We start from the raw sequence: 14,689 nt of genomic DNA, 5'->3' as shown, positions 1-14,689 counted from the left end.
TATAAGCAGGTGTGTTTGATTAGAGTTGGAGCTAAACTGTGCAGGACACCGGCCCTCCAGGACAGAGTTTGACCACCCCTGCTATAGTAAAACATGCTGTTTTCTGCTAAATGGTTACATTAATCAAGTTTGTTTAATATATTTTCATTAAAGTGGAATCCAATGTACAAAATAATGAGTGCTTCAGTTCCCATTTAATTAAAAAAAAAAGAATGCCAGCGTAACTATAAACAGGAAGAATCATTTTAATAATATGCATGTCAACAAGGCCACCTGATCATGTAATAAAAGACTGCAAGATTTATATAAAAAAAAACAAGTTATTAGTGTACACCCTTAATACTTGACTCGGAGCATGATGGGAGTGGTAGGAGGCGATGGCTGTCGTGAACGCAACACACGAGAATAGGGTGTGGTGACCTCGTTTTGCTGTCGGGTTGGTCGTGAGGGGGTCTTTGGGGCCGTGCGGGAGGGAAACAGTGAACGGAAGAACGGGCGTTTTTCAGGAGGCTGGTTCTCCACAAGAGCTACCGCTACCCCGCATCCCCTTTTCTTGCAGGAGCCGGATGCCATTGGAGGCTGGTGCGACTGGGCTTGTTGAGTGTTCTGGAAGTGCGTCAGGAGGTGGTCTTTCTTACGCAGTTCCGCTTTGACCAGCTGCAGGCTCGTGTGCAGCTCGACTAGCATTTGGTCCTACAGAATGAAAACGGGAAGAGGAGAGGGCGGCGAACAGGGTTAGAGAGGCCGAAGGGTAAATAAAGAAAGGTGGAGTGGGAACTGTAATTACACACGGTTAAAATCTAATCCTCTGCAAATCACATCGATTAGAGAAAGAAAACGTGGTGTTAGAGGGGATTAGAACGAGAAACAGCATGTCTGTGAAATTAGTGATGGTTTAGAAAAAAGGATGTGTTTGAATCTTGCGCATGGCTCAAGTCAGTGTTTGATTTTAACGTGTGTAAAATCTAAATCAGCATGAAAGGGTTTAAAGAAAGAGTAAAGGAAGAGGGGGAAGAAATGGAAAATGTGTTGGTGTAGTAAAGACTAACTTACCAGACTGTCATTATAATCTGTTTAATTTATTACTCCATTTTATTATTAAAACAATTAAATGTAAAGCAATTTAGTACGGCCAAAAATCAAAAGTGAGTTACCATGTGCACTTTAAATGTGGTATACCCATTTTTTGTTGTACTACAAAAATTGAGGTAAATTTTTTTTTTTATAATAATAAGTTGCTCGCACGCTTTGATATATTTTCAGTAAAGACTGATTAGCATTGTTTTTTTTTTTTGTATCAAAGAATGGTCCTATGCGGCATGTCATATATTCCAATTGTTTTGGGGGTTTTAATAGTGTGCATTCAAAAACCAAAACCTTGACATTTGGAACTGCATGTGACAAAATAGACTTGCCCAGAAAAACTATTGTGAGTAATCAAGATACATGGGAAATGCTACAGATACAATTCATTTAAGATTTTCTGGACTACATGCATCTTTGTTTGTTGAAATTAATCTGTTAACTGCAATTCTGGAATGCATCCGAGTTCTGGTACAGAACTACACGAGTACTTTCAGTAACACTTTACAATAATGTTGTAATAGTTAATGCATTTACTAACAATTAACCATAGTTTGTTTTCCAAATCAGATTCTACACCCACAGGATGAATTTAAAATATTTTCTACGGAAGCTCTGAACCGCAAGGTAAAAAAAAAGTATTTTAAAAACTCTCATTATAACACAGAAGTCAGAAAAAGACTAGGAACAGGTCAATGTGCATGCTTTAAGTAAAATCTTTATGGTTCCGAAATTATAGAGCATTTTATTGGGAATTTACCAGGAAAATTGATTCATACAGGCACTGATGGCGTTCACTTGTTGTTCCAGAGTAATCTTTTGACCTTAAATATAACCCATAAATAGCTGTAAAAGGTTGTGAAACACTGTAGGCGTTTATTACCTAGCAGTAGTTTTCACAAGACATGATATTCCATAATTAATTTGTTTAGCAATACATAGTTTTGTAACGTTTTAACTGTCTATATGCACCTTCATTTATTACATTTGGTTCATATGTTAGTATTTTTTTTATTGGTGGCAAGACTGTTAAGAGAACATTCTGTTTCTACATTTATTCGCCTCCAAAATCGATTCCATTTGTCCAACGCTCCATCATGCCCGACTAACTTTTTAGGGTGGGTAAAGCGACATTACAGTCACCGAAGTGCTACATTAAATTAGTTGTTATTTTACAATAAAATAAGACCGTTAATAACTAAAGGTTGGCTAGAATGCATTTAAACGTTATGCTTTGGAGAGCGTTAACAGATGAACCAAGACTGTATCCATAGACAGATAAATAGGTTTGTTTTTTCTATTCGAAGTGTCAGTGCAAAAAACAATAAAATACAGTAAGACTAAAATATGGAAAAAATGCCAGATGGTACAGCACTTTGACCACAGTTATACTTAAGTTAGAATTGGTTTAAATTAAAATGCATGCGTCTTTGATTCAATAATAATAATTATCATTATTATTGATGTTGCTGTAAATATTTTAGGTGTTTAATTTTCTATGTGTAGATTGCAGCAGCACAACAAAACAACATTGCTTCAAGTGTTTAACATTTATTAGTCCATAAGAAACTCCTCGTTAGCTTTCAACCTGCGCTGCGCCTATTTTATTATTTCTTAACCATTAGGCTATTTGTGTTGTCGCTTGGTCCACTCTTCTTGCTATGAGCACTAGTGCCTACTGCAGAATTAGTTAGACCGGGGGTGCGTTTCCAAAAAACATTAACTAAGGTGGCAAATCCCGTCATTTCAAACTTGTCATTATAACGAGATAAGTTCTTTCTTATCTTCAAGATTGCTTTTTTTTTTTTTTTTTAACCTTGTGGTTCAGGGCTTCCATAATTTTAAAATAAGAATTTTAAGGCTTGTTGACTGCCACTACATGTTAAAGTGCAAGTAGGATTTTTTTTAAAGTTCATCTTTGTAGTAAGAATAACAATGTAGGCCATACAGCATTAAAACAAAACCAGGGTAAGTAAAAAAAAAAAAAAAAAAAAAAGACTACATTTTCTGTTCCTGTAAGCATACTCAAAATCAGATCCAAGATACACTAACGTTCATGATCAGTGAATTCATGTAAACCAATGGTCTGAAACTCCTGGAGGGGCCGCGACACTGCACAGTTTAGCTTTAACCACCTCCAACTCACACCTGCTTAATAGTCTTGAACGCCTTGATTAGTTGGATCAGGTGTGTTTGATTAGGGTTGGCGCAAAACTGTGCAGAGCTGCGGCCCTCCAGGATTCGAGTTTGAGACCATTGATGTTAACAGATCGGTAAGGAACATTAATGGGACATGATGGTTTATTTTGCACAAAACATATATATTCCTTAGAGCACAGGTGTCAAATCTAGTTCCTGGAGGGCCGCAGTTCTGCAAAATTTAGTTTCATCCCTAATTAAACACACCTGATCAAATTAATTGAGTCCTTCAGGCTTGTTTGAGACCTACAGGTAAGTGTGTTGGAGCAGGGTTGAAACTAAACTGTGCAGAGCTGCAGCCCTCCAGGAACTGGAATTGACACCTGTGGCTTAGAGTTAAAGTGTTTAGCTGCAAAAAGGACACATAGGGTTTTTCCTTTCCATAGTTCCATTGACTAAACGTTTTGCAAAAGAATAAAGTTCCTCAGGGAGAGGATAAAAAGATTTGTGCAGAAGTATGTAAACCACAGAATTAGTACATAACACATAAAAAACATATTCATTCAACCTTTTATAACCATAACCATGTCCCCAAGGGGGAAACAAACTGAAAGTTGTGTTCATATATTGTGTATTTGCATTGATTACCTGTTTGGCAAGTTTACTGTCTGCTGAAGAGAGAGCGTGACGAAGCTTCTCTCCATCTGTGTTGCGGCAGCAGGCTCTTTCTCCCGACTGCAGCTTAATGCCCAACATCTGAAGCTCCACCCGCAGCTGCTTTAGGTTCTACAAACCAAACAAACACACAATTCCCATAAAGAGGATGTAAACAATAACACTGGTCCTAATCTATTTCCAGTTTCATATTATTAATTTCCATAGCTTTTGAAAATCCAAAAGGGTCCACATATTGATAACAAATGTTAATGAAGCAGTCATGACATTTTTTTTATGACTGAATCATCTGCTGTTACAGTTGTGAAACAGTTTGATGACAAGCAGGAACGGTTTATATACCAATGATATCTCCATATTGAAATGGTCTATGAGCTACTCAGTTTCTCCCTTCAATATATGGTTTGGGCAGATATCCTGTAATATTATCAGCCATGTATGTAAGTAAAACAATAATTGTTTGCATGGATTGATGTGATTAACCTAAAATTGGTGATTGTAAAGATTTTATCCTCATTGGTATGTAGTGCAATTCATTGTAATATTTTTCCTTCAATTGGTCAGATTAATAGTGGCAGACCGCAGACATATTTTTTGCTTATATTTATTGACATTCTCCAATAAATATAAGGGTTAAATATTAATATGAAACCCATTCATTCCAATGGCTGCTGCTTACAATAGCGCTACTGTGCGGTCATGGCAACAGTGATAAAATGGCACCTCTCGACTCGTTCACTGACAACAAAATTTGATTAAAATTACTTGCTTGTGTGCGTTTTTAATCAGTGTAATTTGAGTCGAGTTAAATTTAAATAGTTATTATGCATTTCATTTAAAATTAGGTCATTTTGTAACACTAAGCATTTTAGTTTTGACCCAGAATTTCCATTTCAGTGCATGCCTAATGGCCCGTTTCCACCCAGTGGTACGGTATGGTACGCTTTTATGACCATTTCCACTGTCAAAGGGTACCTAATGGCCTGCTTCCACTGAGTGGTACGGTATGGTTCAGTTCATTTTTTATAGCCGTTTCTACTGTCAAAGGGTACCTAAAAGTGAACCGTACTGTAACACTTTTTGGTCACCCTTTGCAAAGGCTACCTACCACAACAAAAGTGTACCAAAAGGCAGGGCAAGACGCGCAACTGAACGCCATTGGTTTACAGAGATACGTCACTAACAGAAGCAGGAGAATGAAAACAAAGGAAGCGACATTTTTAAAAACACAGCCGAGACACTACACTGTAATAATATATACATGTAATAACAAGTCATGGTCGATCCGAGGTCAAACAAACCTTGTCGTTGTCTTGACGAACAGCCAGAAAGCCAAGAACAACAAAATCTGCCATGTCCCCTTGTTGTTTTACATGCCTGTCTAAAAGTGCGAGTGGTTTCACTTTCTCCAGAGAGCTCGCCGCGCGTCTATATTTGAAATAACGAACTTCTTGAGCCGTTGAGTCTGTCTCATCCTTCAAGTTCCTGGGGACCCACATCTCAAAGGACCTTTCCTGGACCACCAACACCTCCAGCCTGGTCAAGAAGCCTATTCTTCTTGAGGCAACTGAAGAAAAACCAGCTTTCATCAGCTGTCTTGGTGAACTTCTACCGCTGCACAATAGAAAGCATCCTGAACCACTGCGTCACAGTCTGGTATGGAAGCTGCTCTGTTGCTGAGCGTAAGGCACTGCAGCGGGTGGTGAAAACTGCCCAACGCATCACAGGGACTACACTGCCAGCCATAGAGGACATCCAGAAGAAACACTGTCTGCGCCGAGCACGCAGTATTCTTAAGGACACTTCTCACCCTGCTCACAGACTGTTTTCTCTCCTGCCTTCCGGCAGGCGCTTCAGGCTCCCCCGGACAAAAACCAGCAGACTGAGGAACAGCTTTTTCCCCAGAGCTGTCTCCCTTTTGAACTCTGCCCCTCACTGACACTGCAGTAGGCTATCATTGATCTGGAGTTATAATCAAATCATGTTCATAGAAAGGTTAGTAATTAACATTTACACACAAGTATTTATGTGTATAAAGCATCTGTTTTGTGAGAAGTGCTTCCATATGATGTGTATGACCCATACAGCGTTACTGTGACATTTCCTCTAGTAAAAATTACGTAATCTAAAACTTTCTGTCGTACACCACGCCCACCAAAAGGGTACCCTTTTTGCAGTGGAAACGCAAGCCTGAGAAAGGTGACCTGTGCCCTACTGTACCTCTCAGTGGAAATGGGCAAAAAGAGGCTAAATTTACAGACTCGTGAGGTATCCCAATGGTCATGATTCAATCAGTAAAACAACTTTTAAAATCAAGGAGAAGACTGACCCTCTGACCCTCCTCCAGTTTCCGCTCAGCTGTAGTTGTCAGGGTACCCGTGATGCCCATCGATGGGAGGTTGTCCTGGAAACGCTTCAGTTCTAATTAAAAAAAATGGTACATATAGCTGTTAAAACACAAATAGGCAAATACTATTTGACTAAAAATTGTAACTTAAAAACCCTTTCAAAGCATTTTTAAAGAAATAATTAAATATTAATTGCCAGAAACTTGCATATATCAATTGCTATGTTTCCATCCAACTTTTTTATGCGCATAAAATGATGGATGGAAATAACTAAGATAAGATATCGAATAAAAAGTGTGAAAAAGATGTGCATATACTATGATGGAAACCCTTTTCCCGACTAAATTCCAGTATGCACTACTTTTCCAGTATGCACTATACTTTTTCCAGTTTGCAAAAAAAAAAAAAGTCATGTGAGTTTGTTATAAGAGATCATGTGATGAAAAAAGGGTGTGAATGGACAAACCAGCTGGCTGACCACATTGTAAAACATCTGAAATGTTGTTTTGGTCATTCTAAAACACCTTAACCATTTCAGTATTAGTGTTATTATATTATTAATGACCTCTAGAATTGTCAAGAGCATCTGTGCTCCACGTCTCACCCCTTCAAACGCCACAACACGTTCATTGTGTGTCTGCATTGTATTTTGATGCGAAAGTCATTAAACTAAACAAAATAAAACAAAAAATAATAATAATTCTGTTTTTACTTTTAATATTTGGTGCCAGTTAATCAGGAAGTGACGATTTTGTTCTCTTTGACTTGTTGGATGGAATTTTATTTGCACGTTTATTATGCGATATTCCAGTTTTGCGCTTAAATTTCACATCTTTAGATGGAAACATTCAACTCTTGCCCTATTATTGGAATATTTAATAAAATTACAAAGTTTAGACAATAATACAAAAAAAAAAAAAAAAAAAAAAAAATCAGTATAACAGGAATCCAAGAGTGAAATTCAATACCTTTTAAGACCCCTTTAAAGACTTTTTTCATACATTTTAAGACCCCATTAATTTTACCTTACAGTATATTTACTAAAACTAATCCAAAACTAAAACATTATTCATATTACTGAATAAAAATACATTAGGCCTAGCTAATTCAGCAGGATGGCACTAGGCATGGGACGATAACCATTTTCAAGGTAAAATTTTCTGTAATACCGTTCCTAAGGCATGTGTAAAATTTTTTAATATACATTTTACATTTTTTTAGGACAACAGTATCTCCAGCAAAAAAGATATCCAAAGATGTTGTTTTAAATTGTAAAGAAACCTGTGTTTTTGAAACTAATGAAGACAGCAGAAGTCAATGATCCATTTGAATTGTTAAGCCTGACAGTTCACAGCTCCAAAATATTATAAATCTTTAAAAAAATTAAATATATTGTTTTCAAAGAGGGGAAAGTTTTTGATTTTTACCCAGACATTTAAAAAGAACTTATTTTAGAGCAGTAATCACAATCCCATGATATTTTATCCAAGGTTATCATACCATCAGAATCAGAACCCATGCCTAGTTGGCACCTATAGAACTGCAGAAATAATGTTGGCTTGATTACAGCAGTAAATAAAGCAGAATGATGTTAAATCTAGCAGGATTTAAATGTTTTCATAAACTACACAGCATCCAGATATTCACAGATTTAGTTCAGGCAAACTTTAGCATAAAACCATAAATAATAAAACCACAAAATAGCATTTTAAGGGCCTTAAATTTCTCTATATCGATTAATCAACTTTTAATACTTTTTAAGACCCCGCGGACACCCTGAAAAGTATGATTTCTTTTTCAACAGTCAAAATATTTTATTTTACTTATCAGCCATTGCTGACATATATAGAGCAGATGGATCCAAACTTTATATTTACGGTTTCACTTTTGACTGTTTGTTTCTTACATTTTTTTCTTACTATTTTATTTTACTTATTTGAAATTTTAAAGCCATTTTACATATACAGTTGAAGACAGAATAATTAGCCCCTCTGTTTATTTCTTCCGCCAATTTCTTTTTAATGGAGAGAAGATTTTTTTCAACACATTTCTAAACATAAAAGTTTTATTAACTCATTTCTAGTAACTGGTTTATTTTATCTTTGTCATGATAGTAAATATTATTTGACTAGATATTTTTCAAGACACTTCTATACAGCTTAAAGTGACATTTAAAGGCTAAACTGGGTTAATTAGATTAACTATGCAGGTTAGGGTAATTAGGCAAGTTATTGTATAGATATGGTTTGTTTTATAGACTATCGGGAAACAATATACAGCTTAAAGGGGCTAATAATTTTGACCTTACAATTAATTTGACCTTAAACAATTAAGACTTTCTCTAGAAGAAAATATATTATCAGACATACTGTGAAAATTTCCTTGCTCTGTTAAACATAATCTAGGAAATATTTAAAAATGAAAAAAATATTCAAAGGGGGGCTAATAATTCTGACTTCAACTGTACTCACAATATATGAACAAACTTACAAGTGAACTTGCATCTATCGGTATTTGTTTATTATGTATGCACAATGATATGGTGTAAAACAGATTAAGAATGTGTATATTATAATGCATAGAAAGGTTACAGTGAGGTGTGGGGCTCTATTGGGGTGAAGAAAATAGAAAATTTTTCACTTTTTTTTTTAATTGTTGTGTTGAATAAAATGTCAATAAAAAGATCAGGAAAAAAGAAACTATTCCATCATCACACGCAACACGTACCAAGAGTTTTGAGGCGCAGTTCTGTTTGCTTCAGGTCTAGTTCAGCTCTGCATTGTTCCAGCTCGGCTTTACACCGGATGAGCTCTATGCTCTCATGCTCTGCATCTCGTTTGTGTGTTGAAGCCAAACGCTGTGAACGACGTGGACCACCGTCATCATTCAAAGGTGGGAAAATGGCAGCCGGGGCAGTATTACCTGCTACTTTTTCCGTAAGAGCAGCAGTAAGTTCTCTGATCTCGTCATCTCGCTCCTATAAGAAATTATAAAACCAAAAACTATAAGAAAAATCACATCTTTTGACACGTTTTGCACAAATATTCATAACAAATATTTTAGAAATCAATGGTTACAGGTTTCCAGCTTTGTTCAAAATACATTCCTTAGTGTTCAACAGAAATAAGAAAGTCAAACAGGTTTGATTCAATTGAGGGAAAATAAATGACAATTTATATTTGTGTGTGAACTATCCCTTGAAGCCATTTAAGTTATCTTATATGTTTTGTACACATGAAGACATTTCCAAACAATTACTTGTCTATGCAGTAATACATTTAATGCTAGCTTCCTTACCTGTATATAAAAAAGGTTTAATATAAAATAAGTCTATGAATACTGCCAAATGAGAGTGGTACAGGATATTAATTTGAATTTCCACAAACGTAACAAAATTTGTATGATTCTTTCCTTTTATTACTTTTCATATTCCTTGACTATGACTTTGTATTGTTTCTATTTTAATGCAAGTTCAAAATCATATTAAAACTGTAATTTATTCATGTAAAAAAATGTGTAAATGTTTACTGGCGATAAAATGTGCTTATTTTATCAGCTTGTCTGTGTGTCTCTCTCACTCCATCTATCCACACAGACAAACTTAAAACTCACCGGCCACTTTTTTTTTTTAGGTACACCTTACTAGTACTGGGTCGGACCTTCTTTTGCCTTCAGAACTGGCTTAATCCTTTATGGCATAGATTCAACAAGGTACTGTAAATATTCCTTAGAGATTTTGGTCTATTTTGACATGATAGCATCACCCAGTTGCTGCAGATTTGTCTGCTGCACATCCATGATACGAATCACCCATTCCACTACATCCCAAAGGTGCTCTATTGGATTGAGTTCTGGTGACTGTGGAGGCCATTTGAGTACAGTGAACTCATTGTCATGTTCAAGGAACCAGTCTGAGATGATTCGCGCTTTATGAGATGGCATGTTATCCTGTTGGAAGTAGCCATCAGAAGATGGGTGCATCATGTCCATCCCTTTAACAACGGTCAGCAACAATATTCTACTAGGCTGTGGCATTGACACGATGCGCAATTGGTATTAATGGGCCAAAGTGTGCCAAAAAAATATCCTCCACACCATTGCACCACTACCATCAGCCTGAACCATTGATACAAGCTAGGATGGATCTAAGCTTTCATGTTGTTGATGCCAAATTCTGACCCTACTATCTAAATGACGCAGCAGAAATTGAGACTCATCAGACCAGGCAACGTTTTTCCAATCTTCTATTGTCCAATCTTGGTGAGCCTATGCAAATTGTAGCTTCAGTTTCCTGTTCTTAGCTGACAGAAATGGCACCCAGTGTCGTTTTCAACTGCTGTAGTCCATCTGCCTCAAGGTTCGACATGTTGTTCGGTCAGAGATGCTCTTTTGCACACCTCAGTTGTAACGAGTGGTTATTTGAGTTACTGTTGCCTTTCTATCAGCTCAAACCAGTCTGACATCAACAAGGCATTTGCGCTCACAGAACTGCCACTCACTGGATATTTTCACTTTTTCGGTCCATTCTCTGTAAACCCTAGAGATGGTTGTGCGTGAAATTCCCAGTAGATCAGCAGTTTCTGAAATACTCAGACCAGCCCTTCTAGCACCAACCATGCCATGTTAAATCACCTTTCTTCGCCATTCTGATGCTCGGTTTGAACTGCAAAAAAGTACTGCATGGAAAGAATTCAGAATTTTACATTGACTAGGATGATTTTTTTATGGACGTGAATCTGCATAAAATGTTAAAAAATATATATCAAAAAAATATACAGTTGAAGTCAGAATTATTAGCCCCCATGAATTATTAGCCCCCGTTTATTTTTTCCACAATTTCTGTTTAATGAAGAGAAGATATTTTCAACACATTTCTAAACATAATAGTTTTAATAACTCCTCTCTAACAACTGATTTCTTTTATCTTTGCCATGATGACAGTAAATAATATTTCACTAGATATTTTTCCAAGACACTTCTAGACGCTTGACTAGATTAATTAGGCTAACTAGGCAGGTTAGGGTAATTAGCAAAGTTATTGTATAATGATGGTTTGTTCTGTGGACAATAAAAAAATCTAGCTTAAAGGGGATAATAAATTTCACCTTAAAAGGTTTTTTAAAAAATTTAAAACTGCTTTTATTCTAGCCAAAATAAAACAAATAAGACTTTCTCCAGAAGAAAAAAATATTACCAGACATACTGTGAAAATTTCCTTGCTTTGTTAAACATCATTTGGAAAGTATAATAAAAAAATAATAATTCAAAAATAAATAAAAGTACAGATGAAAACAAAACAAAAATTAAAAATAAGTAAACAGCGCTTTGTGGTTTTCGATGGATTCTAACAATATTGAGGTACAGAAATTCAACGATCAAGTGTAAAATAACACTACTTGTTGTATAAATAAACACGATTAATCTTTGTTAAACTGGCAAACTGTAGAATTTCTTGTGGCCAAATGGTTTCAATTCATTTGAAATTTATGAAACTGCCGTTGACTATTGCAGATTCACATTACGATATCGATGCTGAAACGATATATTGTCAAAGACTATAGAATACACAAGACATGTCACTCGTATAGTTTTGAATGGGAAAAGATGTAACAGTCAATATGGTAAATGAAGCCCCGCCCACTAGTACAGGCGCCAATCATCGATCACTATAGACTGACGTTTCTCCAGGGGAGAAGCTCAGACCAGACGTGTGCTTTTAGGACAGTTTGGTGGTCAACAAACACAGTGGAATCTCAGCGAATACTTGCTTCACAGACATAAGAAATATCTACATAAAGCTTGAAATCTGTACTTTGAAATTAACCAAGAGCAAAGATTTTTGGTTTTGTAATCTGTATGAAAAGAAAAAACGAGGTACAGTCTGCCCTGTCAAATCACATGACAGCAGCAACTACTCAAACGCCCACAAACTGGTAAACAAAGAGTCTGTGTAATTTCTGGAGAAGATTCACCATCAAGACCAAGTTGTGAATTACTTCAGAAGAGCAGCGAGATCAGACATTCATTATCCAGAGGATGATAATATGTAGAACGGCCATAAATGAGGTGTGATGGTGTCTTGATCTCGTTTCCTTCGAGTGCGCATGCGCATTCAACCTGAAAATATGCACATTTTGTTTGATTTGGACTATTAGAAACTAAACTTATGAGACATAAGTTGTTTAATTTTATTAGTGATTCCAAATATGTAATTGTAAGCTTGGCAAACAGTTTTGAAGAATTTTATGTTTCTCCATTCAGACAGAACACCCGAACATACTGCTCGAGAGGCGTTTCAAAGATGGCTGCCGAGTGAAATGAATTGCCTTAAAGGGACTAAAGGGATATTGTGCAGCTCTCATCTCTACCAGGTGTAAACAGTTTTAGCTCAGTTGCACAAATTCATAAATAAGGGTATTGTACTTTCTCCCTTCACTGACCTCTAGCTCTTGGCTGTAATATTTCTTCAAGCTGCTCTTCAGGTTGTTAATTTTGTTCTCACATCTCTTCTCCATCAGATCCCTCTCGCTCTCCAGTGTCTCACTGCACAGCAAGACAGACACTTAAAAACCACATCATCCATTTATTGGGACAGTACATATGCATTTCATCTTGATATATTTTTTCTCATCTAGAGAAGCACTTAATAAAGTACCTGAAGTCATCCTGCATGCGGCTGATAACCTCCATCATCTCAGTGCAGACCTCCTCTCGAACCTTGGCCTCCAGTTCCTCTTTTTCTTGCCGTTGGCGCAGCACCTCACGCTTTAGAACATCAATGGCCTTCAGCAGTGCCTGTTCAACATGAAAAAAATCTAGATGAATTACAAATTTCACTATTGCTAGAGACAGATGTCCACTCCACACTTTTCTCCTCTAAGACTTCCACATGGAAAAAAGAAAATGGTAGGAAAAAAAAGGCTCTTTGTAAATTATGTTCTATAAGCTGGGTTTATATAAAAGCAAATCTTTTCAAAGTTCACAAAAAAAAATATTAGGTGCACTAACATCAGTTAGAGCTACTAACTGTAGTATTGGTAACCTAGTAACAACAGTAACCAGTGAGTGGAGGAACTATGACGTTACCTTGTAGGCTAATCAGCTGCTAGCATAAAACTGGTTCCCTCAAAATCCCCACAGGATTTTCCCATAGACTTTTCGAAGATTGCAAATAATAAGCTCTGTGTTCAAACACAGTTCATTATACTTACACGTTTTGTCCAGCCGGATAATCCTCACACGAAAATATTTCTTTTAGCACTTTTAGATCTTAAATGCAAACGCAAGAACTGAAAAGCTAACATTAGGCTATAAACGGACTACAGTGCCTTCGGGGCACTCACCTCAGCACCATCCTGCTAAAGACAACTTTTCAAGCTTATTTTTAGAAATATGATTCATGAAGATTCACTCTCTCGGTTTATTATATTATAAACCATGCTATATATTATAAACGAATAAATATGCAAAAACATATAGACCTGCGTGCATTTTAGATCGTTTTTTTTTTTTGGTGGGAAATACATTTGTTTTACTTTACGACTGTTGTAAACGTTTTAAAACTGTATGAATGTGCCTACATAGTATTATCATAAGACATATTTAATAAATTTTAACATATTTAATCAAGTGTATTGCTCGTGTGCACACAGCCCGCTTACCTTAGTAACTTGACAGAAATGAGGCATGAGGGACAGGTCTATGTCTGCAAGTTCCATCATGGATGGACAGAGAACAACATTCAAAAAGCAGCCCATACAGTCACATATGGGATATGAGAGTAGGAAAGAGACAGGCTGCACTGATAAGCAGTATCCCCCATAATATCGTTTAATTAAAGGGCACCTATGGTGAAAAATCTACTTTTCAAGCTGTTTGGACAGACATATGTGTAGGTATAGTGTATATACCATCATATTGGGGTGATATAAACACACCCAGTCCTTTTTTTTTCTTCTCAATTTAGCAACATAAAAACGGTGGACCAATTAGAGCGGTTTTCAGACCGACTTGACGTAGGAGTGCGGTCCCCCCACCCACCGAATTGATTGACAGCTGCATATTAACATGTCCCGGTAGTCACGTGTATAATCATATCAACAAGACAGGACGTGCACAAAGCAACCGGGAATAAAAGGTCTATTCAGTTCGCTAGGATCATCAATCATCATCAAATGTGATCAAAATTAAGTTTCCCATGTTTAAAATGTTTTAAAACGGTGCATGTGTGTAATGAATTACAGCGATTTACTTCAGATTTACTTCATATGCACAGCCGTCTGACAGAACAATTATAAAGTAAGATGCTTTAATCCCGGTTTGTGGACATTTATTTTGTACATAAACATAACAAATATCCATACAGCAGTGGAGATTAACCTGTATCCTGTCACATATGCGTGGAAAAAGAGTGCAAAGCTAAACTCACGCGCTGTCTGTGTGTG

The 14,689-nt window shown here is 36.5% G+C and overlaps 1 protein-coding gene across 3 annotated transcripts in view; it reads right to left on the bottom strand.

The window, feature by feature from the left end:
• Positions 1–86: 86 nt before the first annotated feature.
• The window catches only part of kif20a (kinesin family member 20A), a 45,679-nt gene continuing 31,076 nt past the window's right edge, over positions 87–14,689 (bottom strand). For all 3 annotated transcript variants that reach the window (XM_056446830.1, XM_056446829.1, XM_056446831.1), the window contains exons 14-19: positions 12,901–13,040; positions 12,686–12,788; positions 8,973–9,222; positions 6,227–6,318; positions 3,871–4,008; positions 87–693 (exon numbers count right to left, since the gene is read on the bottom strand). In XM_056446830.1, coding sequence (XP_056302805.1) covers positions 337–693; positions 3,871–4,008; positions 6,227–6,318; positions 8,973–9,222; positions 12,686–12,788; positions 12,901–13,040 — 1,080 coding nt within the window. In that variant the 3' untranslated portion in view covers positions 87–336. The remainder of the gene's footprint in view (positions 694–3,870; positions 4,009–6,226; positions 6,319–8,972; positions 9,223–12,685; positions 12,789–12,900; positions 13,041–14,689) is intronic.

The sequence above is a fragment of the Danio aesculapii genome, chromosome 21 (genome assembly GCF_903798145.1).
Source record: "Danio aesculapii chromosome 21, fDanAes4.1, whole genome shotgun sequence".
Taxonomy (NCBI): domain Eukaryota; kingdom Metazoa; phylum Chordata; class Actinopteri; order Cypriniformes; family Danionidae; genus Danio; species Danio aesculapii.
The sequence above is the reverse complement of the archived record's forward strand: the minus strand, read 5'-3'. Positions and strand labels throughout refer to the sequence as shown.